Below are 27,779 nucleotides of genomic sequence, written 5' to 3' on the forward strand. Positions count from 1 at the left end.
TTTGCCTGAAGTATAGCAATGGGCCCTCCAAGAGTAAAGTTTCTGGTCGAGGAGGGAGCCGACATGGAAGCCGTTGATCAAGAAGGGAATACTGCGCGTCTCCATGCTCTTGAGAACCGTTACATGGAAGTAGTCAGTCTCTTTCTTGACATCGACTTGGCAAATGATCGGTGCAAGATTGGGTCCGTGCTACTCTCCGCAGTTGAGGATGATGACCCTGAGCTGGTCAGCCTTCTAATCAACAAGGATATTGACCCGAACTCAAGTTGCAAGACGGGCATTGGCCGCGGTGATTGTACGGTTCTCACTTGGGCCGCCAAGAAGGGATACACAGAGCTGGTGCAGCACCTTATCCACTACGGTGCAGATGTCAATTTGCAGGATAACGAACGTTGGACTCCACTTGCTCGGGCTGCACAATATGGTCATGATGCTGTCGTCAAACTACTAATTGAGCACAACGCCTATATTGATTTTCCTAACGATAACTTCACGCCTCTTCAAATCGCTGCAGCCAACGCGAACCAGAGCACGGTCAAACTTCTCGTTCAGCATGGAGCGTGTGTCGCGCACTTAGATCTGACTCCCGATTCGCTTAGCCTTGGATATTACGAAATGAAGCAATTAAGTTCACGGGGATCCACAATAGAAATGAGGGATTCTGAGGGACGGACACCTTTGATTTGTGCCGCAGAAAAGGGTGATGTTGCCAGGGTCAGATTCTTGGTCATGCACGGTGCTGTCATTGACGCGAAAGCTGCAAGTGGTCGTGCAGCACTCTTGCAAGCAGCTGCACGAGGCCACTACGCAGTAGTCAAGATACTGCTGAAGTATGGAGCCGATCAGACAGTACGTGATGATGATGGCGCAGATGCTGTTGTTTTGGCTGTTAATGAGGGCCATTCAGAGATTTGGAAGCTTCTTCATAAACGCTTGGGTCTATAATATATTTCTATTCCTTGGCATGAATATTAGACATCATAACAGGGTGGGGCTCAATCGAAGTCCATGGGTTCTGTTTTCTCGGAGGGCTTTATCTGTAATGTTGTTTACCCATCTGCTTTCTTCTGATGCCTGTAGTTAGTAGTAATAGTTGATTCAGCTACATCCTTTGTATTCCAACAGTTTGGATACATATACACTGTGACTAACTCATTTATTGAAAAACTTTATATAAGAGTTGGCAATATGAACAACGATGTCCCGCCCAAGTAAGCTTTGCTGTCTACTTTCAATCCGGGAGTCGACAGGCTCAGGCGTTTGTAATTCATCTGAAGCACGTAATACAAATGACTGGACGGACACCTCCTGAAATAGTTGAAGGTAAGACCTCCACTGAGTAGAAGTAGGTATATTTATCAAAGATCTTTTTGCTTGTTCTGTAATCACCGTACTCCTAAGCGGTAGTTGAAGTTGAATTCAAAAAAAGAGTGGTAAAAGGTCCCGGAAGGCAACTCTTTCCATAACATTCCAAGCTAAACCCTGTTATCCGTCAATTAACATGTGACAATCTCCACCAGGGGACAGACATATTCGAGCTTCGGGACTTTTCAGCTTCTTTTACAAGGCTGCAATAACAATCCTGTGCCTGCAAGGCTGAGTGCTCGTGGTGGTGTTATTCCATCATCTGAAACCCTCTAATGCATGGACGAGGTCTTATCACAGCGCTTACGCAAGTCGCCAAAACTGTCATTTGGCTTGCGCAGGGGTTGAAAGCCAACTATTGTGCATCCGCCGTTCCCCGGCACGAGGCTAACGACGCGTCTAATGCACCTTCGCTGCGCCGCATCGCTCCTTTAGTGTACTTTTTCAATGTGTTATCTTAGAGAAATTGTCTGTTGAGAGAGTCGGTGAAAGGCGGATAGATCTCTGCCTGGATCAAACCCCTGATAGCGTATAGTATTCCATATACTGTAATCCAAACTAGAGGCGGGAGTGAAAATTACAGGAGGTATTCACCTGGAGAGTGAGTTCAAGTACCGCGTATTCTATCTACCAGAAGGTATGTTTTGATTGCGAATTTCCACCTCAACAATACAGGAAGCCTGCTTCTTGCTTTCTGAACTGAACTAGACTCAACTTCAGTTCTGCCTGTTGTGGCGTTTGATTCAGCCTTGTCGGAAGCCTTCTTTCACCCCTGCTGTGTTGGGAGTTTTGTTATGTCTCTTGCAATAAAACCAATTAACAAGATTTTCCTGTCTCCTCAAGTGTGTCCCTCCGTCTTCTGTTATCACCTTCCTCATGCCGACCTTCAAGCGCAAAGCCAGGAAGCCCAGAGCATGCGTCAAAACCGGTGGACTCTGGAATGATGAAGAAAGGCAGCGCCTGTGGGATCAGCGGTCGTTGTACCGCCACATGCACTGGAAGCCATTTGGCAAGGTGTGCATAGCTTGTTCCTTTCCTTTCATATATCACCCTCTCCACCCATGGTGGCATACTGACTCTACGCAGATATTCTTCCCCCATAGAAGTCTAAACGCTCTTCAGAAGGCATATTCCGTATGTCATGTTATGCTCCCACTACCAGGACCTACCTGACTTTCGCAATAGAATATGAGTATACAGAGAAGACTAACAGCCAACATGGTATGTTTGGCCCAATTCACCTCCCTATATTGATATCTATCGTACTAATGTTGCAGTCAAACCCTGATACCCCTCAGGATCCTCCTGCAGGCCGCATTGTAACGCTACGAACAAGGGCCAACAAACGTTCACTGCCTGACGAAAGCGCGCCTGAGAGCCGTCCGGGGAAGCAGACCAGAACAGCTGCGGTCCTTTCTTCGGGGAAGGACCAAGTGGAAGAAACGGATCAAAATGGCATGACAGACGAGGATAGCTCTTCGGACTATGAACAAGACTCCGATGAAGAGACGCTTCAGGGGCCCAGTCTACCTTTTGAAGAAGAAGAAAGTCAAGATGGAATCGAGACAATCGTTATCGATGATGGGAACAATGATCCTGAAAGCCACCAGAACGGTGAAGAAGAAGCAGAGGTACACAGGCCTGATGCCGAGGAAAATACTGATGAGCCTGTCTCTCGCTCCACAGTAAGTGAAACGATACACATGCTCACTAGTCTTGTGTCAAGCTTACAGACTCATCCTAGACGGGCGTTTCCAGCAATAACCCCCCTCCTACAGGACTCATGCCTGGACGGAAAAGCATGACACCAAGTTCAAGAAGTGAAGAAAAATACGCAGGCTACGAGAAGCTTGCAAAAGAGGCGACTGAGCCCACTAGGCCTTCACTCCCACCGGACGTACAATATCTCAAAAATCTCACATGGAGGTTTGAAACTGTATTTTTCAAGACGCATGATCAGGAGAAAGTCATCTCCTCACTGCAAAGCCAGGTTGAGGATCTCAAAAATCTCAACTCAGACAAGGCTGCGAAGCTGGAGTCCGCACAAGAGGAGGTTAGGAAACAACTCCAGACTATAAGATCCCTCGAACAACGCGAGCAGAAGTATAAAAAGGAGATCGATGACTGGAAACGCAAGATCAAAGTTTCCGAACAGCAAGTCACCGTCCTCGAGTGCAAGGTAGCTATGGCTCGAAACCAGAATAAATGTGAGACGTGTGAGAGGGTCTCAAAGTTTTTCGCACCGGCTTCCGCCTCAGGGAAGGCCGGTGAGTCTTCTGGCAGCTCAATTTCATGAAACATTCGGTTTCAACTGATTTGATATTATACTCAGCTTCTTTCGCATCATTATGGGGCGGTATCTATGCACGGTCTCCCCTTATTTTATAGTCATACGAACATTTTGCAGTTTGATATATAATAGCAGGCCCATTTATGTTGTATTAGCAAGCCCTCTCTTATTGCATAAATGTACCAGACGACCGCCACTAGTAGTAGCTCTGTAATCGAGATAATTGCGATAGTTGCTTATTCAAAGATATCGCGGTCAAGGTCTGCGGTTTGGTCCATCTGCATTCTAGCATGCCTTGAGGAGCGGAGAGCACCCTGTCATAGTATTTTAATGGCTAGAGCAGTCACTTGTCTAGGCGCCTCAGATACCCCTCATTCGCAAATTGGGATGCTTGAAAAGATATCTAAAAACAATTGAGCCTGCTCTGACTCTTCGTGCCGACTACACTGGTTTAGGAATTCCTCTGTTGGGAGCTTGATATGCTGGAAAACAAAATCGGTAGTCAATGTGTCTAGCGGGTTGCTTGTACCCTCCTGAGGGTCGTTGTCTGTAGGTATGTCAGTAGACAATAGTCTATAAAAGGTGGTTAGATGGCAGATTTGGCATACCAAGCGCATCAAACACCACAAGTAGTCTTTGAATACAGTAGTCCGCCTTCTGGTTCACGATGCTTCCTCTGCTGTTAATCCTCATGATGTGAAGGCAGGATTCTATTTCTTGGCGTATCTGGGGTGGATTCGGCTCGGAATTTGAAGGATAATGTTGGCGAACGAGGAATAGTGCTAGGCAGTGGAGGATAGCTGTGAAGACTAGAAATATTTTAGCACGTTGGTTCATAAGATAGGCTTCCTTTGGGAATTACAAACTTGTATAGTTGCATGTATACCACGATGCATACAAGTCCATGAACCCCTGGAGTGTGGAAATGTGCGATATCAAACACCTCAATTCTTGTATTGCGAACCAGTCATCCTGGAGGATTTGGGACCGAATGCGCTGGATATATTCCCTGATATGCTCTCCCGTTGGCTTCATTGAGTCAGATTTCAAGAATTTCATCATTAGAGGGAAGTTCATGATCAATTTCAGTCTATGGTATTGTATGCATAGAAGTGTTCGTACGGCCCAGCGAGTATCTGGCAACGCTGACAGCTTTAGTAACTCTTCACTCGGGAGCAAGGCAATGCGATCGGGAAGGCTGTCAGCCCATTGTTCGAGCCTGAAGTGTAAGAGTTCATGTTTGTTGATGATGGCTTGTACATCGAGAGATTGACCCGACTCCAAATTCTGATCGTACAGTGTTTCGATTATGTCGGCCAGGAGTGTGTTAGATGATCTTTATAGAGTAAGCATATATCGCTTTGTAGACTTTGGGGGTTAACCAACGTTATTTGGGAGAGATAAATAGAGCTTATATCCCCTGGCATCGCGTGCTGTTTCATTCTAAAGGTCATTTCAAAGGAGTAAGGGATAAGAAACGGTCTCCCCTGGGTCAAACCCATAACCCTGATAAAAGCCAGGTTACTACTACCTTGCTGAACATGGCACCCAAAAGTGTGAGGGCAATCATATCTTCCGATATTCTGAAAGGACGATAAGTGGCCTGAACATACCTGTCATTGTTCAGAACACCCATCCATATCTTTTGATGTAGCTTTTCAGGTGTATGATCACGAGCATCCCGGGCAGAGGCACAATGAAAGCCCATCTGCAATGAGGTTCTTACACAGTTTGTATGGGTTGTATAACTTAAAGTAGATCTTTGATGATTCTGCTCGTAGATGGACTTCAACAGTAATACCTGGACTGTATTACTGTCAAATCAAGTAGAACGTTGAAAGTATAATGGAGGCTGACCTAGCTCAACAGTGGGTCTCTCCAGTGTCCGCTGGTCTAGAAGACCCGCACAATGACTATAGAATACTTCTGCTTCCGGAAGCTGTAAGGATGCAGATGCATGTGCCCAAACCATATTCAAAAGAGCCAATAAACCCCTTTGAAACCTGGGTGGTCTTTCGAGGTGAGCCTTCTCATAGGAGTCCAACACTGTCTCGTAGTCGACATATGGAAGGACCACACTGATTGTAGTGGAAAAGCGACTAATAAGATACAGTGCCTCATCTCTAGACGGAAGAGCGTGTATATCCTCCAGAGATATTGAGAGCTGCTTCACCATTGATGCTCTCCCACTAGTTGGTCTCATACCTTGTTTTGATATGTTGCGGCTATGAACAGCAGTTTGTGCTTGATTGCTCAATGTGAGGTGTAAGAGAGCGCTTTCAGCGAATGCGTTTGAGACGTGTCTGAACATGGCGTAATTTGAGCTTGCCCCTGCCCAGAATGATTAGCTTAGCTGGATTCCATGCTAGAGGACTGCGTACCGAAATAAATATGGCCAAGGGATGTCTCAGAGAAAGCATGTGTAGCGAGTTCATCAACACTTCTGTCTTCGTTGACTGTTTCCCCAAGCTCCCTCAGATCTGACGAACGTGTTTGCGGTTCAGCCTCATGGCAGAACTTATACCCCAAGACCTCAACTCGGCGAGATAAATCCTTCTGACCTCTGTGAAACCAAAATTAACATTCACCCTTCGCTATAATAGCATGCAGCTTGACCTCTTATCCGTTGGACGTCGGATACCCGACTCTATAGGCTGCTGATACTTGCAGTCTCTCCCCCTGTGCCGACATCGTGCACACGCCGGCCTTGTTCCCTCACACTAAGAGTATCAGTTCTTTGTATACAGAATTGACAGATCTTGTTTAATGAGTAGATACCTTCAGTTTCCGGCATCGACATTCCGAACAGGCAACCTCAGTTCTTCGCCTGCGATGTGGCCGATTTGACATGGTAGCAGATTTACAAGATGATTCCATTGGGCGTAGTGAGAGACGGAAGCAAGCATTCTCAGCTCATCAATAATTCAGTATTCTGTATAATGCGGGGAAATCAGTACCTACCCGATCTCCATCACCTCCTCTGGACCAATCGGATTCGCGCTTCCCGAGCGTAGCCGAAGGTATCCCCATTGGGCTGTAAAACATGGAAAAACTACACTATCAATAACGAGATGGCCTACTTATGCAACTGGGAAAAGCTATTCGGATGGCCGACCTCGGTTATGGATGAGAATAATAACAGCTCACACAGGTTTGGTACGTTGTAGACAAAGAATCTATAAGAGCAGCGGGATGGAAGCATAATATACTACAGTAGGCCAAACCATCTCAACTATAGTACTTGCCGCTTTAATCTAAAATACGAGAAGGAGCAAACCACATACTTTAAAGATGACCGTCTTCATACAGACCATTACATCTACTCCCATGACCAGCGCTGGCCTCTTCCTAGCGCTCATACTTATTGTCTACTCTATCTACCAACGATATCTACATCCCCTTGCCAAATACCCCGGTCCATTCCTCGCATGCCTGACCGACCTCTGGCAGGTCTACCAGTTCCTGACCCTCAAGCAGCCATATAACCTTACAGAGCTCCATGCCAAGTATGGACCAATTGTCCGATACGGACCAGACAAACTCAGCATTACCCACGAAGGCGCCATCCAAGCAATCTATCAGAAAGGTGGAAGAGGAATGCCAAAGACAGAATTCTACGACGCATACGGCGCAGCTCATCCGAATGTATTCGGTATGCGGGATGAAGAAGTAAGACTTTTTCTTGTCCTACTATAAGAATTGCTAGAAAGCTTTTCTAAATGTGATTAGCAACACTCCATCCGCAGACGCCATATGTCCCATGGTTTTTCCATGAGCTACGTGAAAGAGATGGAGCAATACCTGGATGTGAATATTCGAATTCTGAGAGATAAGATCAGGGAACATAGCTCTCATAATAGAGCATTTGACCTCAAAAAGGCTCTGCATTATTACGTGGTTGACGTCCTTGGTGAGCTGGCCTTCAGTCAATCATTCGGAATTCAGGAGACGGATGACGAGGCGCGAGTCCCGCCAGTCATCGAACATAGTCTGCTTGCGGCTGTTACTGGTGCCTGGCCTGCTATGACGACAACACTGAAAAAATATTTTCCGCTTGTTCCATACAAGCCACTTCAACAGCTCTTTGCTGGCCGCAAAGCTTGTGCCGATCTCGCGTCGGAGTGTGTTCGACGCAGGTTGGGGGATTTTGGTGGAAATGGGATGTCCAAAAGCGACGATAGGAAGGATATCCTAACTAATCTAATATTGGCTAAGCATCCTGATACCGGGGAACATCTTACGCAGACGGATCTTGAGACTGAGGCTTTTGGATTCATGTACGTCTCTTTTCACACTTCATAATGTATCTGTCATCAAATACTAAAGGGAGTTACAGCATCGCAGGGACACACACGACGAGCGCCACGACAACTCTGCTATTTTACCACCTGCTTCATAACCCTCGATATATGGAGGAGTGCGTAAAGGAGATTGAGACCAATCTGCCTCCCCTTACATACGGAGAGACAGCATATTCTGTATCTGCCGCAGAAGCTGCTCTACCGTTCTTGCGCCACTGCATAAGGGAGAATTTCCGAATTACGCCGGTCTTCACAATGCCTCTAGCTCGGAGGGTCATGAGTCCAACGGGTGTGATGATAGACGGGCAGCATATACCACAAGGGGTAAGTCGATGTATAGACTACGTCCACAATGCCGACTGTTGTGCTAATGATACGCAATAACTGCAGACATCAATCGCCGTCTGCAACCACGCATTCCATCACAACCCTGACGTCTGGGGTGATGATCACAACATCTTCAACCCGTACCGATGGGAGAACACTGAGATTGCTGCCAAGGCACGGATATTAATGCATTTTGGCCTTGGTGGACGTCAATGTATTGGGAAAACCATTGCAATGACGAATATTTATAAAATTATGAGCACATTGTTAAGGGAATTCAACTTCGAGCTTGCTGATAAGCAGGCTCAGAGAAAGGGCATACCTGAATTGATTAGTGTTGGGATTAGCGATCTGCAGGAGGCATTGATGGTCAGAGCACATGTGCGGGTGCAAGAGAAGGTTTAGTGGGCGCATAATTTATGAAGTTCCGGGAACCATAATTTTCTCACAATCAATGAACAATTCCCGGAGACAGGGCGGGAGGCTGTATAAGGGACCATTTTGCCGGGGCACACGCCGGACACAAATGCAAATCATCTTGGTATTCTGACAGATTCCATGTGGCTCCTTTCGTAGACATTCTCTGGGAGCCCACTGTTCTCTATCGTAGTACTGCATAGGTCTTCACCGGGATGTTGACGACGACCACACATCGGAAATTCCGAGAATACGAACACAGATTGCTTGGCGCATTGGCACGATAAAAACCACGGTATGATACCTGCTTACACTGTTATTATCAAGCATAGCTACCCAGCATCATGGCAAATCAGACACGAGCTTGCCGCAGGGTCCCTGAGGTCGGCAGTTGGCTGCGGGGAAATTAGCTTGGCGGGCTTGGAGATCCGGGGTACAGGTCGGCTAAATTTTTAGGCCCTTTCCTATATTAGGTGAGTTGGGTTGGGTGTAAAAGTAGGGTCATAGGCCCTTAAATTCAAGCGTATCCTCTCGGCAATTCCCCATTAACCGCATAGCAAGATGGAAAAGCCCGGTGTTCAGCACATTGAGAGTGATGTTAATGGCGATGGGAATATCGCCATCAAAGGCAGAGATCACAATGATTTGGAATCTCTTGATCGGTCGCATGAAGAAAATACCAAACATAGTGAATCAGATGCTTTGACGGAAGAACATCGTCAATATTTGATTCAGAGATATGGGACAGTAGAACTGGACCCTATCCCGGACATGACTGATGCTGATCCCTATAATTGGCCGACATGGAAGGTATGTTTCACCTTATACCGAGTCAAACTCCAAGAACTCAATATTGACAGGCCATTGGTGTAGAAAATTATTAACTTAGCCCTTGTTGCGTTCCATGCTATGATGGCGACATTTACAGCATCTTCAATTCAATCCGCTTTCGTTGAGATCGCAGAGGACCTTGGAGTCAGCGTACAAAGAGCAAGCTATTTGACTTCACTAGTTATCGCCATCCTCGGGGGTGCGCCTCTTTTCTGGATGCCATTGTCCAACCGCTATGGTCGACGTCCTATTTTCTTGCTTTCGTTGCTTTGCAGTCTGGTTGCCAATGTGGGCTGCGCCAAAAGTCCGTCGTATGCGACCATGGGATTTTGCCGGGCCCTTGTTGCATTCTTTATATGTCCTGCCGCTGCAATTGGTAGCGCTGTGGTCGCCGAGACCTTCTTCAAGAAAGACCGCGCAAGATGTATGGGCGTGTGGGCTGTCATGGTGACTTTGGGTGTACCGCTTGCGCCTCTGCTTTTTGGGTTCGTTACTAGTCGAGTGGGATACAGGTGGATCTACTGGATATTGGCCATTGTCAGTATGAATGTCACCTAAATGGGAGAGGGATGCTAACTGTACCAGACCAACGGCGTTCAATTCATCATTTATTTGATCTTCGGCCAAGAAACTCTATACATCCGTGGTAGCGCTGCTAGTCACGTCAGTAACCCAACCCTCCACCAACGGTTCCTTCATGTGAAGCGCATTGATCCAGCGCCATTGGAGATATGGGACTTTCTACGCCCCCTCGGTATGGCAATCCGACCCTGCGTTATGATTCCAGCTGCCGCATATGCGATGATATTCCTCCTCGGTGGTATCCTCCCCTCCATTGAGATGCCGCAACTCTTCCCCGAGATGTTCGGACTTAATTCAGAGCAGGTTGGTCTGCAGTTTATCGCGATGATTATCGGCTCTCTGCTCGGCGATCAGGTCGGAGGATTCTTATCCGACCGTTGGATGTTGTACGGGCAGAAGAAAACGCAGCGGCCAGTTGCACCGGAATTCAGACTCTGGATAAGCTATCCAGGTATTATCCTGACGATAGTTGGCGTCGTTATCTTCCTTGTCCAGCTAGACCATGCTTCATCGCAATGGAATATCACTCCGTTGGTCGGGGTCACCATCGCGGCTGTTGGAAACCAAATTGTCACTACCGTAAGCTTCACATATGCCGTGGATTGTTATCGATCAGAAGCAGCAAGCGTTGGCGTTTTTATCACATTGGTGCGACAGACATGGGGATTCATAGGACCATTTTGGTAAGTTTTCTGTGTTTGGGAGGGAGATGTGGATATACTGACAGTAAATCAGGTTTCCGCAAATGTTGGAAAATGTTGGGTATCTGGGGAGTACGGGAATTGCGATTGCCTTGATTGTGGCTGTGAGTGCTATTCCAATGGCTCTGTTGCATTGGAAGGGTAAGAATTGGAGGCAGAAAAGAACATGAATACCAAATGGCTTATCCTAACGCAAGTTCCGCTGATTTCTCATTCAGCCTCATTTTTGCTCAATTTACTTATGAGCAGCTGCTTATTGTCCTGCTGCCTCACTTGAGCAATGGCCGAGCATGTATAGTATTTAGACATTCAATCCAATGTGAGATACAGACTGCTATAATCCTGGTGGAGAAGGGGAGGGTTTTATAGCTTGCAAGCACCGGTTTTATTTGATATCCAAGCTTTATAACCATTGCCAGTTGGCCCTTATAAGAATCAGTGCCTAGCTTGGATTCTCTGTAGGTAGTGGTTAGACACTCTTCATTTATGTCTACTCTGTCAAGGGTCCTCAAACTTTGTGCCAGACTCTATCCCGCATACTAAACGTATAGCAACTTGTAGTGTCGATTGTTGGGGATAACAACATCGCAGCACGTGTGAGAGAAAACACGGATTATCAGAGAATATATAGCGCGAATTCACGCCCCAATCAAGCTGCTAGTAGACTCTGTTAATTGTTGTTAATTGGCATTCTATCATGGCGTTCTGGGCTCTGATGGTGGGCCTAGGTGGCGTTCATATTGAAGAAAGTGGCGCTAGCACAATTCACGAAGATGCACTGCCAATTTACAATTTGTCACCTGAATTCTAGAGATTTTATCGCACAGCTAGCTCTAGAAGTCTATACTAGGCAATATTCCAATATTGCACTAGTAGCACCTAAGTTCCTTTTGAGCTCTATTGTGTTGCTATTGCTATGTGGGAACATCTCTGAATTTCTTGGAGGATGATTAGTACTTTGACTGTACCTTCCATCATTGGTATTCCTCGCTTAACCTTCATACAATCCATCAACAGGGGATCGTTGGCTAGGTGGACCATCCTTGGGTTCCACAAGACTAAGTCATAATTGCTTCGTTTGCTCGTAAATGGAGAAACCCGTGAATTGGCTGATCTATCACCCTGTTGTTCTGCTCTTCGCTTTTTGCAGGCCCCCAGACGGGACCCCGCTCTCTCATTTCCCTCTTTCTTTTTCTCCTGTTCAAATCTTCCGTCTCTTCCTTTCTTCTCCAGGCCTCCTACTTTGTACCACGGCTTTGGTGGTAGTCCTTTGCAGACAAGTAAGCTGAACTATCCTACACAACGTGCCATCGATAGGTAAGTGTTATTTCCATTCTCTTGCAGATATATCTTCTCATCAATTTTGTCTTTTGAACATTATTACTTCTTGCTGGCTCATCTAACCTGTATACCGAACGCGTACTTGCGTTGTTACCGAATGGATTAAACTGCAAGTTGACTGACTACACCAGTGCATCGATACTCATCTAGCTTCCATCAACTACAGATTGTCTCTTCAAGATGGCTGGCTGGACACTTGAAGGAGATGGTGACGACACTGGCAACTGGGGTGGTGGCAATGACGGCGGTACGTATCCTCTTGGGAAACAAGTTCCTTTCCCTCAGGATGGCATGTTGTTAATCATGCTCCATCAAATCTTGAAGTTTTATGATACTAAGAGATAAGACAGGTTTCGGTAATGATGAGAACACTAGGCCCGGTGGCTTCAGTACTGAGTCCAGATTCGGTGGTGATGACTTTGCTCCTCTAGCTGAAGGCCATGGCGATGATAATCGGTGCCGGAAGTAAGTACCTTCCTACAGATCCTCACTGTCGCTAACAAGCGATAGCTGTGGAAGCGATGGTCACTTTGCTCGCAACTGTCCCGAACCGCGCAAGGATATGGCCTGCTTTAATTGCGGCGAGGATGGGTATTATTATCATGTGCCTTCTCAATAATATCTTTGATCTGACACAGCGTTAGACACAACAAGTCTGAGTGCACTAAGCCTCGTGTTTTCAAGGGTGCTTGCCGGATCTGCAATAAGGAAGGACATCCAGCTGCCGAATGCCCTGAAAAGGGTCCCGACGTGTGCAAGAATTGCAAGATGGAAGGTATGGCATACGGCATGTTTTAAACAAGTATACATCGCTAATGGCTCGTGAAGGTCACAAGACTATGGACTGCAAGGAAAACCGTCGCTTCGACTTGAATCATATTCCCGACAAGCTTCCTGAGGAGGCTTGGGCTATCCTGAAGAAAGCTAGTGACGAAAGAGATCTCGAGGATTTCCGTGAGGTAGGAAGCACTTATTTGTTACTACTTGCATTTCACATCACGGATGTGAACGTGTGCTCGTTGTACTAACATGACCCAGGGACTTAAGGTGTACTCCAAGTCTCTTCCGCAGGCCACTTTCGTCGACATCGAAATCAAGTTGCGTGAAGAGGACCTCAAATTCTACCTTATCGCGCTGGTAAGAAAGAAGATTCATCTTCCCTGCACACTGAAGCTCTGAGAAGCACGCACGCTAACGCTCTGCCGCCCTCTAGGATAAGGAGGTGAATGATTGTATCAGCCTTATTGATCTTCAGGGGAAGCTGAACTGCACATACGTGGTCGGCTTTTTCTTTAGTCCTAAGCCGCAGCGCGCCAATCTCAGAGAACGCTGGCCGTCTTCCGTCGAGGACAATCTTGAACGTCTTGCTGACGCCGGTCTGCCTTACGATCGGCAGGTGCCCAAGTGCAGCAACTGTGGTGGTAGGCTACAATCAGTGGTTTCGGGTGTTCTTTAGTCGCTAACGGTTTGTAGTTTTGGGTCACACTGCTCGTGGCTGTAAGGAGGAACGAGAGGAACGTGAACGTGTCGGCGTCAAATGCGTCAACTGCAGTGCTGACGGACATCGTGCTCGCGACTGCCCTGAGCCACGTCGCAATGTTTTTGCTTGTCGTAACTGCGGGTAAGCTCACCTTGCAAGACTCGAGATTCTCTACTGACGATAGCAAGCGCGGAGGACCACAAGGCATCAGAATGCCCCAACCCTCGCTCTGCAGAGAACGTTGAGTGCAAGCGATGCAACGAGAGTAAGTCTCAGGCATGTCGTCTATTTTCTTGTTATATGTTGACTTCATAATCTAGTGGGACATTTCGCGAAAGACTGTCCTCAGGCTCCCCCTCCCAGAACCTGCCGCAATTGCGGGTAAGTTTAGAACAGCAATTCCACTGATTTATTCACGTCTCCTAACGTAGCAGATCCGAGGATCACATCGCGAAAGATTGCGACAAGCCGCGTGATGTCTCTACTGTTACCTGCCGTAACTGTGATGAAGGTAGCATCTCCAAGACATCGCCCTCAATTTCTACCGCATAGACTGCTAATACTCATTAACACAGTCGGACACTTCAGCCGTGACTGCCCCAAGAAGCGAGACTATTCCCGGGTCAAGTGCAACAACTGTGGTGAAAGTAAGGATGCCTCCCAACCAAATGATCTACCAAGCATATTCTAACATGACCCTACCCGTCTTATAGTGGGCCATACTATCAAGCGTTGCCCTACCGCCAATGCCGCTGAGGACGCCCCTCAGAATGACAGCCTCAGCTTCAACGCACCCGTCAACGACGAGTGGAATGACAATGGAAGAACTCAACAGGAAAGCGCCCTGGCCGATGAAGGTGAATATAATGCTGGTTCTGCCACTGGTTGGTAGAAGAAGGATGCGGAAAGCAAAGCCGATCAAAGCATGGTGCAGAAGGCGTCGATCACATTCGTCTGGGACGATGTCTGATACCTTTCACGTGTGTTTCTCAGTCGCTTACATGCTTACCTCTCTTTTCGCACAGCAACCAGTTGGCCTTCTATGGTGGGTGATACTTGTTGAGGTTGAACTTTGATGTGTGCTCTTACCGGCTGGTTCGGGTAATCTCCCCTTAATTTTCTTTCTTTTACTTGCAGAAGTCGCTCGGGAGACGGAACCGTTCCTGCTTGTCTTTGCTTGGTGAGTGGAGGATCTGTCAGACTGTTTGACCTGTAAGGTACTAGTTTGAAAAGTTAAATCCCAAAACCTTGTTGCTTTCTAAGTGTGCCGTGGACGTAGATTATATTCAATATTCTGGCTAGAGACTTAGGCCTAGTACCCCCATCATACAACGCATCCACATTAACTCATTTCCAACATAGATATCATAGTAAGCAACAATAGTCCCGAAATAAAAGCCAACTGCACAAAAAGGAAGATTACACATTAAAGATCCACTACCACCAACCCCCTAACTCCCTTACCACCACCCACTCACTCTCCTCCTCCACCCCATAATCTTCGCCCAAAACCCCGGCCTCCACCTCCTCACCCAAAAACCATAATAAACCAACCCAGCGACCCCAATATTAAACCCCACAAAAGCCCACCCGACGCCAAAATCCATCCACCTCCGATCATACCGATACTCCCTCTCCACCAGGAACTGATCCGCAACCGAGTACGGACAATACTCGCAGCTCCTCATTGCATCCGGGTTCATCAACTGCCCCGGCACCGTCCGCAGATAATCACCCAGATACTCGATACACGATTGCCCCGAAGGCGGATTAAACACCGCCATCTCCGTCCTGGTGCAATTAACCGTGACACCATGGAGCTGAGTTGACGTCACTCCAGCAACGAAGTACGTAAACGGGGAGACGCGGTACATGAACATCCAGAAACCGGGGAGAGCGTGGGGCGGCTGCATAACGCCGTTGAAGGTGAGGGCCATAAAAGAGCATATACCTGTTATGAGGGTGGAGGTGGGGACCGCCAGGAGGGCGAAGGTTATCGCGTAGATGAAGAATTGGATAAAGAAGAGGAGGACGAGACCTTGGCGGGGTGATGATTGGGTAGTTCCTGAGATGGGGTAGTAGTAGCTTGCCCAGACGCAGATGCTGAGGATGATTTGGTAGAGAAGTTCGGTGAGGATTATGGAGAGGAGGAGGGATAATCTGGAGTAGGTTTTTGTGTGGCGTTCGCGGGTTTCGTATATGAAGTGTTGTTTGGTGAGGAGAGGGGTGATTTGGTGGACGAGCGGGACGAACAGAGTGCAGATCATGAACGCGGAGAAGATGGTTTCTTGGAGGCCGCTTATCGAGGTGCCGTGTTTGTAGAAGGAGAAGCTGATGATGAGTGCGGCGCAAATTTGGAGGAGTATTCTTGATATGATGTAGAGGGGTGACCGCCAGTAGTATTGAAGGGTTCGGCGGAAGACGATGGGGAATTGGAGATGTAGTGGAATGGCGTATTCTCTGTCTTTTGTTGGGTTGTTGTTCGGGGTGTTGATACTCTCGAATTCTTCGCAGATAGGGTCGACTTTGTTGTTTCTGACCCAGACATCGGACCAGGCCTCCCCGTGTTTATTGGTGGCGGTGGAAAGGGTTTCAACTATGTAGCTGGCGGAGTCTTCGTCTTCTGTGCGGGTCCGGGGGGCACCGTTTGAATCTAGATAGTCTAGCAGTGTTTGTGCATTCTCGCCGGTGGGTCCAAAGTATACAGTTTTACCCTCGCTGGAGAGAAATAGGAGCTGATCTGCTTGCTTGAATGCCATCAAGCTGGGTTGCATTGTGCAGATGATCGTTTGTCCGGCGTCGGCCAATTTCTGGAGGATACGATAGATTGTGCGTGAACTTTGCACGTCAAGGCCGCTGTTACAGACATTAGCTCCTGGTTTATCCAAAGAATATTTGTTCCAAAAAAAGCTTACCTGTCAGGCTCTTCCACGAACAGAACATCTGGCTTCGCAGCCAACTCTACTCCAATACTCAAAAGCCTCCGCTGCTTGACGTTCAAGCCCTCTCCAACAACTCCAATAACAGCCTCGGCGTAATCCTCCATATCCAGTGCCTTGATTATTTGCTCGACATATGTGTATTTGCTTCCCTTGGAGACAGAGTCTGGGTGACGTAGCAATGCGCTGAAACGCAAAGCCTCACGAACCGTGGCCGTTTCCAAATGGATATCCTGCTGTTGAACATACCCGATTTTTCGCTGGAAACTTGGGCTCAAAAGGCAGTTGCTGAAGAGTATGTCCCCACTGACAGCTCCTATTGTGGTACGTTGCGCCAACACTTTGAGTAATTCCGTCTTCTGTGTACTGTTAAGGCTCATCAATGCGGTGATTGTCCCTGGCTTAGCCCAGCCAGTCACCTTGTCCAGGACCCGATGGTTTCCACTGCTTGTGTTTGTTTCGTATATCACATTGCGCCAGCTCAAACTGTTTCGCTGAGGCTCAATGAAACTAAAATGATTCAATCCCACATTGCCAGCGGTATCTTGGCCGGGAGTCACAGAACCTTTCCCAGCTTCTTCGTCCTCTTTGTGATGCTCTTCGTGCCTAACGCAAGCAGATTTACTTCCTTGAAGCAAAGAAAGTCTTCCAGAATGGATAGTTGGGTGTGAAATAAATTGCGTCGCAACGAAATAAAGACCCATCCAACCGACCAGGAAAACAATAAGAATACCAAAATTTCTCCACACGTGGTCGTAGGTATACCTGTAGGTCTGCCAGATATAATCATCACCACTAACAGTACGGCGGCCAGCGAGAGCTCCGACAGCTGAGCAGATATATGCATTCGTCTGGAGGTTGGGGTGAGATGGTATGAACTCAGCACATCCAAACTCCCTACCGTGGAACTCGTTGGCGACTAGGGCTTCATATGCGTAGTAGACGGGGTTGATATCATGGACGAATTCGAACCAATGATGCATCCGAGGGACGGGGATAATGAAGCCCGTAAATATGAAAACCCAAAGTACCAGCATCCCAGCAAGAGCTCGTGCTTGCGCGAGCGTTTTTGTTACTGTTGCTGTCATGTGAAAGGCTGCACTTGTCACATGGATCAACACGAAGTTGATCAGGAAGCATATGAAGAATTGCGAAGGTTCGCGACGAAGGTTGCTCATGAAATAGATGACAATTGTGTTCACCAAGACAAGTAGAAAATTAATTGGGATTTCACTCAGGAGCACGGCTAGTGATTCGGCCATGGGATGGTAGAAGCCAAATGAGGCATGTTTTTTCACCACCGGACGCTGGGAAAGCTGACTGCTCAACTCGGCAAGTGGTAGAAGAGAGTTGAGCATCACTAGGTAGAAGAGCACTGCACCCTTGGAGAAAAATCCGGCTGTCGTTGCAGGCGTGTTGTAGAACATTGAGCCAATAAGCAGCGCTATAATGAAGTTAACTGTGATCTTGCATGCTGCTGAAGCACGTTCGTTCCAAACACGCTGAAAAGCGCGTATTATAGTTAGTCTGACTTGCAGCATCAGACTAGGGTACTGCGAATAACTCTGTACTCGGACTGGCTGCTTCTGTTGTTCGTCCAGATTAGGATCTGGCAGTTGTTCTCTCGAGTGGGACACCGCTATCTGCTTATGATCACTCATCTCCCTCTGCAGCCCTTGATACTCTGCGGACTGGCACCAGTACGTCTCAAACTCTTCCGAAGTTCGGGGAACTCTGTTCTCCATATCCCGACGTGGCTGCCTCTCTGTGGGATTGGTAGTTGAGGTCAAAAATTCGGCAGTACTCTGCTGTGGATGGCAATACCACCCTTGGCGCTCGAAAAAGCCCTTGGCTTCAGAAGAAGGGCCGTAAAATATCTGACGGCCCTCGTATAACAACAAGGTTTTGTCAAAGAGACCATACGTTGCTTCGCTGGCTTCATATGCAGCTACAACATGGGATGATGAGCCCAGATCTGCCGCCAGCCGCAAAGACTGCACAAATTTCAATGCCTTTGTTGGAGCTAGACCCTGAGTTGACTTGTCCCATGCAGCTAAAGATGCTCCCGACAGGATAATCTCGGCAATACTGACTCGCTTGCGCTCATCTTCTGTCACGTCTTTGACTTGAGTGCTGTACGTGTGGCTCAGACCGAACACGGCAATAACAGCTTTCGTCATAGCTTTTGCATATTCTGTCCGCGTTATTCCCTGGAGATTCTGGATGGGAGCTCGTATAGATGCTGCAAACTCCAAGGTCTGTCCAACCGTCAAATGCGGGAAATGTTTGTCGGTTCCGGAGCTATAAAGCATTGCTCTCTTGACATTACTGGGTGCCTGCTGGTGTGGGATGCCATTGTAATGAATAACCGATTCAGGACCCAGCTTCAAGCCATTAAGCTCTCCGCACAATGATTTTGCGACAGTACTGCATCCAGCTCCAGGCCGTCCTAAGACAAGCAGCAGTTCTCCATGATCTAACACGCCATTTAGATTCCGTATGATCTCCTTGGGGGATTTGCGGCTCGGGCTGAATGTTTCTCGCGGACGCAGTAGGGCGGAAAAGACGCTCAGAGCCGTCAGTCTACGATGAACCTGGGGCCTAGTTCCCAGAATACGCAGGTTTTGAAATTTCATGGCCGAGATCTCTTTGTATGTGCCCTGGTTAAACATGTGCATGATATTTCGAAGCCACCCGTATAAACCGAAATCTCGGCGCTCTGGGCTAAGATACGGCTTGCTGGACGAGGCATTGGTCAGTTGACTGACACGAGCAAAGACTTCATCATTGGCAAGCTTGATAAGATGTAACTTCTCGGTTGGATCTAGAGAAGCACGGGTTTCTGTATAGATTAACATATTGTTGATCTTCTGGTCTGCCATTCGGGATCGTTTTGATGACAGAGATCCAACTTCGGATATCGAATTCCTCTCATCAACAGCAATTTCGTTATGATGATTTGCTTCGCATATGACATCTTTCTCTCCTACTGTGTGCACCACATCTGAGGACGAAGCGGGCCCAGTATGGGATAGAACAGTATCTTCATCAATGACTTTCTTTGAAGGCTCATCTTCACTTATATCCCTATCCTCAGTCGCGAGTGTAGGGCTAATAGACACACTTTGATCCAACTGCTGGGCAGTTTGATAGGTGTCGCCTTCATTTTCTTCTTGAGGGTTAGCTGCCTCCCTTTCTGTCTCTAGCTCCTTCACTTCGGGTGTGATGGTTGGTGAGAATGAAGCAGGTTCCGCATGTGATATGAGAAAGGTCCCTTTTCTTCTTTCGCTGGTTTGTGTTGCTCCAGTTATCCCACTGGCTTTTGTCTCCCGGAGGGCAACGTCTGGTTCCGTAGTCTGAGTAACGCTGGCTTGGGCCTTCACGCTCTCAGGGCTTTCTGTAGACAGGAACCCTGATGAAGTGGTCTGTGCGTGAACCATCGTGTCGCCCTGACCGTCAGTATAGTCCGTAGTGTCATTTTGCCCTTCCACCGCACTAAACTCTGTTTTAGATTCAACATGTGGTGGTATGACGCTCTGTTCGGATGATTTGTTCCCATCTGCTTCGGAAATCTCCTGGGCGAACCGCGACGTGAAAAGGAGTCCTGATGGCGTATCCTGCCCTTGAGAAATAACTGATGTTTCTTCTTCTGTATATTCATTGTAGGTCCGCGCTTTAGCAGCCACCTCGCTTCCAGTGATTCTGGATTCCGATGTCACATTTGAGAAGCCCAATTGCATGTTGGAGGACGAGATAGGGCTTTCTATCATCTCAAACTGCATAGATCCAGCATGCTCTCGAGAACTATCCTGCCCTTGAGTTGACGTTTCTTCCGTATATCCTTCGTAGATTTGCGCTTCAGTAGCCACCTCCCTTCGAGTGACACCCGAAGCTGATATAGCATTTGAGAACGACGATTGCGGGTTAGAGAAAGAGATGTTTCTTTCCATCATTTCAGACTGCATTGTTTCAGCATTTTCATAAGACACATTCTGCACTTGAGAAACAGCTGCCGTGCCTTCTGCATATCCACTATAGGTTCGCACTTCAGAAGACACCTCCCGTTCAGTGAAAGAGAGATTTCTTTCTATTTCTTCAGACTGTATTTCTTCAAAATGCCCTTCAATAGTCCTAGTTGTAGAAAAGAGGTGAGGAGAGGCATTCTCTGTCTGGAAAAATTGAATTTGGCTCCTAAAATCATCCCCAGCCGCAATGAATTCGTCAACGGCCTCATCTTCAACAGTACGGGACCTGGATGTGTATTCAGAGCTCGATCGCATATGAGCGAGATTGAAGTCCCTCATTGTTTCCTCGCTGAAATTGCCGCTTCTGAAGACATCTTCCCCACCCATCAATTGGGAACTAGAAAAGAATGTTGAAGAAGTGGACCACCCGTGTGCCGGAATAGGATCTCCCCCCAGGTCATCCCTATTGGAATTCGATTCGTTATTATCTCTCTCGGCCATAACGTATTCATATAATCGTCATTCGTCTCGGCGATGAAGGTTAAGATATGAATCTTCGGCCAGCGATCGGATTGACCCAAAGACGGAAGGATAAGAAGTATGGAAGAGTCAAATAGGTCAGTCTCAAAGCCCCGGGGGCAAAATGAACTGCTATCCAAGAAAGGAAACCTGAAAGAATGGGATCCGGGACTCTGCCCACTTTTCAAAGATTCTCTGCACAGACCGGACACCAATTTGTCCATGGTCCAGCTCAACAAATCCATTTCAGCTGACACTTGCATGGGTCTATTGATAGATGAAAAATAAATCTTTGGAAGGAATAAGCAAGCAAGCCATTTACAAATCCTCAGTGGTGCAGGAGCTCCGTGGTATCCACTGATTTACAAGGCTAGCTCGGGATTTTATGTATAAATAAATAGTTAGTCCGATACCCGGAGATAATAGTAATCCCGGCCAGATATATAAATTAGCTATGATATCTTCGAATAAATTCTAGTTTTGACTAATAAATATATAATAATAATAATCATGTACTAACTTACATGTTAAACCTTCAATCAGTTCCTGGGTTATAGAAGCAATAGACTACGAGAATAGAGATAAGAGAATACTTTCATAGCTTCAGTGTAAGAAACTCTTCTAGGAGGAGAAGTCAATACGAGGTCATCATTACCCGCAGATCCTCTGCGGACCCCTAGAATTCCCTATATACTCAGGTACACACATATTGGGAGTAGGCCTTTGTAGGGGTTCAATCCTTACATTCAGCTGGAATAACCAATGGATCAAAATAATCCTGGCAGCCGGCTCTACTGGCTAGTGACTACCAAACAGCTCATACTGCCTGGTGTTGATCATCCCAAAATAGTCTTAAGATGATAATATTGAAGAACATGATTAAGTTTAAGATAATACTACGTATTAGTAAGAATAGAAAGGCACAGAAAATTATTTGTATATTCTTATCTAAGCACTATGGAACAAGGCACGCGTGGCAAGGGCAGTTGGTATGTGGTATTATGCAATCAGAAGCAATCGGTCCGATAGTGCTTAGTCATTTTTATGTATAGTTATAACTACTTACATCCGTACTAGTATTGTTACAACACATAATTCATCCTTATTCATCATCCCGTTCATAAGATCACATTTGATAGCATGTCCGAACCACAGTTATGAGTTTAAGAAAAGAAGGAGCACCTTACCTCCAGACTGCAGCCTGGAGAACTGTAATATAACAATCAGTAATAAAATTATATGGCAATTATGATAATCTGTAAGAAATCATAATAAAGTAATAAAAGAGTAATTAAGAACATGAAAATCTACTAGCCACTATAATTATAACAAGCAGGGACATAGCAAAACTATAGGCTTACTTAGCGTGCTTGAACAGGTATAAGAATATGAATTGAACTGAATAGCAAAACTATAATATCAGAGAAATGCACCATGCCAACTTTTATATAATATTTAGTCAAGAGAAAATATAAAAGAACAGCTTCAATTGTAAGCTATAACTATTATCCCTACAACCTCAACCTGCACAGCTGTAACTGTGAATGTTGTGGATACAAATCTTCACGGTTAGACTACTCTTCATCCCACCCAAGCGAGCGTATAGAAGACCTATCAGCGATAGCCGTGGAGAATAAACTTCCCAAGCGTTGTCACTCCGCAAGCGACTGACCCACTAAAGCCCACTATCTATCTATCTATCTATTTCACTCATTGACAGCTGTCATACACCTATTGGCTTAATGCACCATGTGGGTCATTCTGGATTCTGTTCTGCAGTAGTTCAGCTGATCATCTTCAGCCATCGAGGTATTTCAGCTGGGTAGAGAGACTTATGAAGAAAACAGGGTACGCAGGGAAATAATCTCCGCTCCAAATCAAAACATCACACATCATCGCACCCGCTCCAGATAGAAATTCAACCCCTGGTGGTCTGGCGGCATCCACTGGGTATCTTCGGGCTCCATCCCCCAATCTACCAAATCCACCAGCGTGGCTTCAACCTTCCACTCTGTCCCTGATTCTGCCGACACAAGCCCCCAGAGTTTCTGAAAACTCTCTAGATTATGGTAGAACATCATCCCCCAGGGCCGGATGTATTCTCTCGCGGCACGACGCGACTGCTGATATCCGATAAGGACACTACCCGGCCGGGACAGCTCAACAATCCGCTTTCCAGCGTCAATCTGCCCCTGCCAGGAAAAGAGGTGGAGAAATTGCCCCGCGATCATAATGTCTATCTTTCCGCGGAGCTTGTTCAGCTGCTCCGGTTCATCGGTGAGGAAGTGGGCGGGGATAAACGAGACAGCCTTCATCCGATCGTCATCGTTGAACAGTTCGTAACCTAAGTGCCACAACTCCGGGCTAAGATCGAGGGCCCACACTTGAGACGGAGAGACACCATTCGCGGCGAGCAGACGCAGGTTCTGACCTAGCCCCGTGCCAAGATCGATGATGGTCGTGCTTGGTTGGAGGGCGCGATCGATGACAGCAGGGAATTGGGGGAACTTGGCAATGCCAGGGAGTAGGAACATCCACTGGCCTACGCATGGGTATTCGCCGTATTGCCACGCTTTGTCGCGCTGTGATTGTTAGCAGTGCTGACCATCATGTGGATACCTAGGCAGACATACCACAGCGTGAAGATGGGCGTCAAGCTGATCCTCGCTTATACCGCTCCATTGGGAGAAAATGTCCCGCATGGGCTGGCTGAGGCGAGGGCCAATATCTGCTTTGTACCAGACTGATGTGTCGATCTCGGCCATAGTTTTTGAGTTTCTCTTCCGGCTTGATGAGAGCGCTATGGATGCAAATGGTGCTCTAAGGTAAATTGAAGATGGAGATGAGATTTCTCCTCCTTGAAGAGGGGCCAAAGCCAGTATCTATACCAAGCAGCATATATCACGTGCCATAAGCACAATGGAAAGACATAAAAGCTGTTCCAGCATTGTATCTCTTGATTCACTGATCTAGCTAGCAGAGTAGGAGGACAAAATATGGAGCAGACGCCATACTAGAGCGACGATCTCTTCTGGGCCACGCAAACCACCCTCGGCATAGACAAATGGAATCCCCGTCGCGATTCTTCAGCGAGCCCCATAATCATGTCATGAATACGAGACGCCTCCTCCACCTTTCCTGCAGACTTCAGCCGAGCTGCGAATTCCTCTAGCACGAGAATATACTGGTCCCCATTCGCCTTGCAGAGTTCTGGCCGATCCCTAAAATGAAACAGCTCGGCATTGACGAATCCACCATGCCCCTCCATCAACGACTGTGGCAGATCCAACACCCAATCATTACGCCCATTGGACTGGGCAAATTGCACGAAGGCGTCGCACGCTGGGGTGGGCTGGTTGCCTTGCTGTGCTGTGGGTGGCTTGGCCACGATCGTATCGGGATAGTTCAGGTCGTCCCACTGGATGTATCCACCTGGCTTCAGGAGCTGAAAAACTTTATCGATGATGGGGAAGGGGTTGCTCTCCTGCACGACCAGAACGAGAAGGCGTAGGTGGACTACGTCGTATTTTCCGCGCAGGTCGTCAGAGACTTCGTCGAAGATGTTCCATTGGCGAAGACTGATGGAGGGCGCCACCCATTCGGGAACAGGGGCGTTTTTCAGGTCCACGTCCAGACCGTCCAGCTGCAGAGTATATGGCGCCATGGCTGGGTCCCGCATAAGGTCACAGAGCCAGATTGCGGTGCCTGTGGCTAGATCGGCGATTCTGACGGTCTCACCGGCAGGGCCGAGGTCGATAGAGGGGTGGAGGTTGAACTGGAATGATTCTTTCCACAGGTAGAATTGGAGGTTGAGGCGTGAGGCTGCTGTGTAGTTTCGATCCAGCATGTAGTCGAGCTCGTTGCCCATGTTGAAGCCGGATCTCATAGTTTCGTGTTCCATTGTCGGCAGAGTGTAACTTGTAACTGGTCAGGCAAAGTGCAAACTGGGCTCAAGCAGTGGACCTGAGACTGCATGGGATCATCCGATTTATACCTTTCGTATACAGGTCACTGAGAATCCACTATAATACGTAGCAAACTCAGATGCTTCAGCTCATGTCTCCGCTAGATAGGTATGTGCTGGCATCGATCCACCCAGCTGAAGATCTGTGGCGTAGCAGAGGACGCTTTCTCTCAAGATACACAGGTCTTCTGTCTATAAATACTCGTATCGCAAGGGTTCAACATGCCTCTATCATCAACCACCATTCTCTTCAATTCTCAACATGACTATCCAAACTGTTCGACTTGGCCTTGCCGTTGGCCATGGCACCGGCCGTGAATTGGTCGCCGTCTTTGAACGGGTCATTCAGACACTGGCCAAACAATACTCGGTCAATTTTGAATTTGTTCGCTCTTCTTCTACCTACCACTCCTATCACACCCTCACTGTCTCCGGCGAGGACAAAAACTTGATCACGCACATTGCAGATGAAACCACCAAGGATGCAATTGACTACCAGCAATTCTGCGAGAATGCTGCTGGCTCTGGCATCGCGGCAATCTTCCGCACCGCCATCCACGCCCAATCGCTCTACCTGGTCCGGCAACACCTCCAAGCGGCCAAGGTGGAGCACTTTAGCCTCGGCGACGGCAACGCCCTTCTCATGGTCCGCGATGAAGCACAGGGCTTCTACGCTGGCGACAACACATACAGCGCCGACCAGCTTAGCATCACACGAACCACTAGCTTCAGCAAGCCCGTTTTCGACCGCATCATCCGCTTTGCACTCGACAGGGCGGCCGAAAACTGGGGTCCCGAGAACGTCCCCAAGAAGGTGACCATGGCATACAAGTTCCACCTCTTTGATGGCGTGTTCCAAGCTTGGGAACCCCAATGGAAGGCCCAGTTCGGCATCGACTTCGATTTTATTCAGCCTGACACGCTCAATCGCAGCTTAATGGCAAATGGAGTCCAGGGCCGTTGCATCATCATTGCAGGCAACGAATACGCAGATGTCATCCAGCCCGTCTTCCTCAACTGGTTCGGTCAATCGACTCCCGAGACCATGTACGCTGAGAACGTCTACCTGCGTCCAGACGTGAACGGCCTCAGCGAGTACCAAACTGTCCATGGGTCTGCCGATGCCATCGCTGATAAGGGCCTCGTCAACCCATTCGCTACCATTCGTGCCGCAGCCGCCATCCTGGAGCGACACGCTGGGGGCAAAGGTATCCAGAAGCTGACAGAGCAGGCTATTCAAAGCCTCCTCCAGCGCAAACTCACTACCCCCGACCAAGGTGGTTCATTGAAGACTGAGGAAACAGTCGATCACTTCCTCCAAGCCATCGCAAACCCCACACAATCTATCCCATCCACCGCCACCACCACCGCCTCCGGCGACCTCCAAGCCTTCCTTGGCCTCAAATCCGCCCTGGTAGTCATCGACTTCCAGAACGACTTCATCTCCGGAAACCCCAGTCCTGCCATGGCAGGCGTCGTCAACAACGTCCCTCGCGCGGTCGACTTCGCCCGCGCAAACAACCGCCCCGTCATTTTCGTCCGATTCCTCGGAAACACCACCTACCAAAGCCCCAGCTGGAAACATCGGGACGCCATTCTCCAGAAACCCGAGAAGTGCGTCGAGGGGACGTGGGGTGCGGAGTTTGGTCCTGGGGTGAAGGTTCAGCCTGGCGAGCGCGTCTTTGACAAGAAGGCATTGCTGGATCCGTTCCTGGTCCCGGAGTTCACAGCGTATTTGGAAGAACAGGGCTTCGAGCATCTTGTTCTAGCGGGGTTGTTCTCAGATGTTTGTATTGATTCGACTGCGAGAACCGCGTTCCAGAAGGGGTTGAGGGTTACGGTTGTGGAGGATTGCACGACTGCTCTTCATTCGAAGCAGGCTGATCATTTGCAGTTTATGGCCAAGCTCTACGGAGCCAGAGTGTCGAAGCTGACGGAGCTAGTTGGGATGGCTGTGTGAGGAATTTTTTTTCTTTACTCTGTGTGGAAAGAACATATTTCATACACTTAGATAACCATTCGTCTATAACGTCTTAGATTATCAATAGATAACGAAGAAAGTAGTCTCGAAGTGTTGGTATTCAAGGATGTACATAGCTAATCAGCTTCAAGAGTGAAGCGGTAAACAGAGGTAGGCCGCACTGGAGTTCCTTGGCGAGTATGTAGTTGTTTCTAAAATCCTCAACATACTGGCGCGCAGTTGAATAATCGCCACGCGTCTTTCTGACTAGATTGTACACGACGCTCTGACGTCCCACGATGCCGTGCCCTAGTACGATCTTTTTGATCACCTTGTATGCTTCATCAACAAAGTCTTTATCGTCGACGGATGGCACAAATTCCTCCATGAGTTCACCAGTTATCTGCCTAGTCAGCCATGTCTGCAGGCATTTCGAGCATCTATGCCATTCGCGTAATTTCTGTGGTCTTTCTTCGGATGTGGAAGGTCAAGATCGATAAGGTCCTGTAATCCAATATCTTCAAGTATTTTTCGGACCTGAAAGTCCCAGTTTGGGAAGTTTGAGCATCCTTTCAGTAGGAATAGCACTCCAGGAATAGACTCGGGTAGATCATCATGTATTCTGTCCGCTTGTGTGGTCCCCTTTGGGAGACCTATTGTGATACGCAATAAATTCCTGAAGGAGACCGCGCGTCCCTGATGAAAGGCCATTTTGATGTAGGTCGACTAATCGGAGCGCTGAAAGTGGGTATAGATTGTGGGTGATGCTTTCTTAGCACCTCTGCGTGTTCGTATCT

At 47.7% G+C, this 27,779-nt stretch overlaps 9 protein-coding genes across 9 annotated transcripts; 6 read left to right on the forward strand and 3 right to left on the reverse strand.

Annotated features, from left to right (window-relative positions):
- Positions 1-18: 18 nt before the first annotated feature.
- An01g08660 (uncharacterized protein) lies at positions 19-1,071 on the forward strand (the record flags this gene model as incomplete). Its single annotated transcript, XM_001389251.3, has 2 exons — positions 19-888; positions 988-1,071. Coding segments are annotated over 2 exons (954 nt in total), but the record flags the coding sequence as incomplete, so codon positions are not given.
- A 218-nt stretch (positions 1,072-1,289) lies between these two features.
- On the forward strand, positions 1,290-3,661 carry An01g08670 (uncharacterized protein; the record flags this gene model as incomplete). Its single annotated transcript, XM_059750089.1, has 9 exons — positions 1,290-1,323; positions 1,568-1,614; positions 1,707-1,814; positions 1,949-2,002; positions 2,113-2,151; positions 2,209-2,379; positions 2,643-3,054; positions 3,144-3,262; positions 3,356-3,661. The coding sequence occupies 9 exons, from the start codon at positions 1,290-1,292 to the stop codon at positions 3,659-3,661; spliced, it is 1,290 nt and encodes a 429-aa protein (XP_059599697.1).
- A 365-nt stretch (positions 3,662-4,026) lies between these two features.
- On the reverse strand, positions 4,027-6,346 carry An01g08680 (uncharacterized protein; the record flags this gene model as incomplete). Its single annotated transcript, XM_059750097.1, has 7 exons — positions 4,027-4,202; positions 4,264-4,464; positions 4,522-4,991; positions 5,161-5,461; positions 5,564-5,986; positions 6,037-6,218; positions 6,297-6,346. 7 exons carry the CDS (start codon positions 6,344-6,346, stop codon positions 4,027-4,029), a joined length of 1,803 nt encoding a protein of 600 aa, XP_059599698.1.
- A 600-nt stretch (positions 6,347-6,946) lies between these two features.
- An01g08690 (uncharacterized protein) lies at positions 6,947-8,688 on the forward strand (the record flags this gene model as incomplete). The annotated part of the gene is made up of 4 exons (XM_001389254.1): positions 6,947-7,324; positions 7,385-7,932; positions 7,992-8,280; positions 8,347-8,688. 4 exons carry the CDS (start codon positions 6,947-6,949, stop codon positions 8,686-8,688), a joined length of 1,557 nt encoding a protein of 518 aa, XP_001389291.1.
- Positions 8,689-9,261: 573 nt separating this feature from the next.
- Positions 9,262-11,357, forward strand: An01g08700 (uncharacterized protein; the record flags this gene model as incomplete). The annotated part of the gene is made up of 5 exons (XM_059750105.1): positions 9,262-9,510; positions 9,574-10,068; positions 10,117-10,796; positions 10,849-10,918; positions 11,277-11,357. The coding sequence occupies 5 exons, from the start codon at positions 9,262-9,264 to the stop codon at positions 11,355-11,357; spliced, it is 1,575 nt and encodes a 524-aa protein (XP_059599699.1).
- A 978-nt stretch (positions 11,358-12,335) lies between these two features.
- An01g08710 (uncharacterized protein) lies at positions 12,336-14,527 on the forward strand (the record flags this gene model as incomplete). The annotated part of the gene is made up of 13 exons (XM_001389256.1): positions 12,336-12,402; positions 12,506-12,620; positions 12,666-12,746; positions 12,800-12,930; positions 12,984-13,114; positions 13,194-13,292; positions 13,369-13,576; positions 13,629-13,776; positions 13,824-13,900; positions 13,956-14,016; positions 14,070-14,146; positions 14,211-14,282; positions 14,349-14,527. The coding sequence occupies 13 exons, from the start codon at positions 12,336-12,338 to the stop codon at positions 14,525-14,527; spliced, it is 1,446 nt and encodes a 481-aa protein (XP_001389293.1).
- Positions 14,528-14,977: 450 nt separating this feature from the next.
- An01g08720 (uncharacterized protein) lies at positions 14,978-21,040 on the reverse strand (the record flags this gene model as incomplete). The annotated part of the gene is made up of 3 exons (XM_001389257.3): positions 14,978-15,037; positions 15,114-16,491; positions 16,551-21,040. 3 exons carry the CDS (start codon positions 21,038-21,040, stop codon positions 14,978-14,980), a joined length of 5,928 nt encoding a protein of 1,975 aa, XP_001389294.3.
- A 1,050-nt stretch (positions 21,041-22,090) lies between these two features.
- An01g08730 (uncharacterized protein) lies at positions 22,091-24,926 on the reverse strand (the record flags this gene model as incomplete). Its single annotated transcript, XM_001389258.3, has 6 exons — positions 22,091-22,116; positions 22,246-22,259; positions 22,420-22,469; positions 22,960-23,640; positions 23,692-23,940; positions 24,105-24,926. The coding sequence occupies 6 exons, from the start codon at positions 24,924-24,926 to the stop codon at positions 22,091-22,093; spliced, it is 1,842 nt and encodes a 613-aa protein (XP_001389295.3).
- A 358-nt stretch (positions 24,927-25,284) lies between these two features.
- On the forward strand, positions 25,285-26,982 carry An01g08740 (uncharacterized protein; the record flags this gene model as incomplete). The annotated part of the gene is made up of 1 exon (XM_059750133.1): positions 25,285-26,982. One exon carries the CDS (start codon positions 25,285-25,287, stop codon positions 26,980-26,982), a length of 1,698 nt encoding a protein of 565 aa, XP_059599700.1.
- Between the last annotated feature and the right edge of the window lie 797 nt (positions 26,983-27,779).

Source organism: Aspergillus niger (assembly GCF_000002855.4).
Source record: "Aspergillus niger supercontig An01".
NCBI lineage: Eukaryota > Fungi > Ascomycota > Eurotiomycetes > Eurotiales > Aspergillaceae > Aspergillus > Aspergillus niger.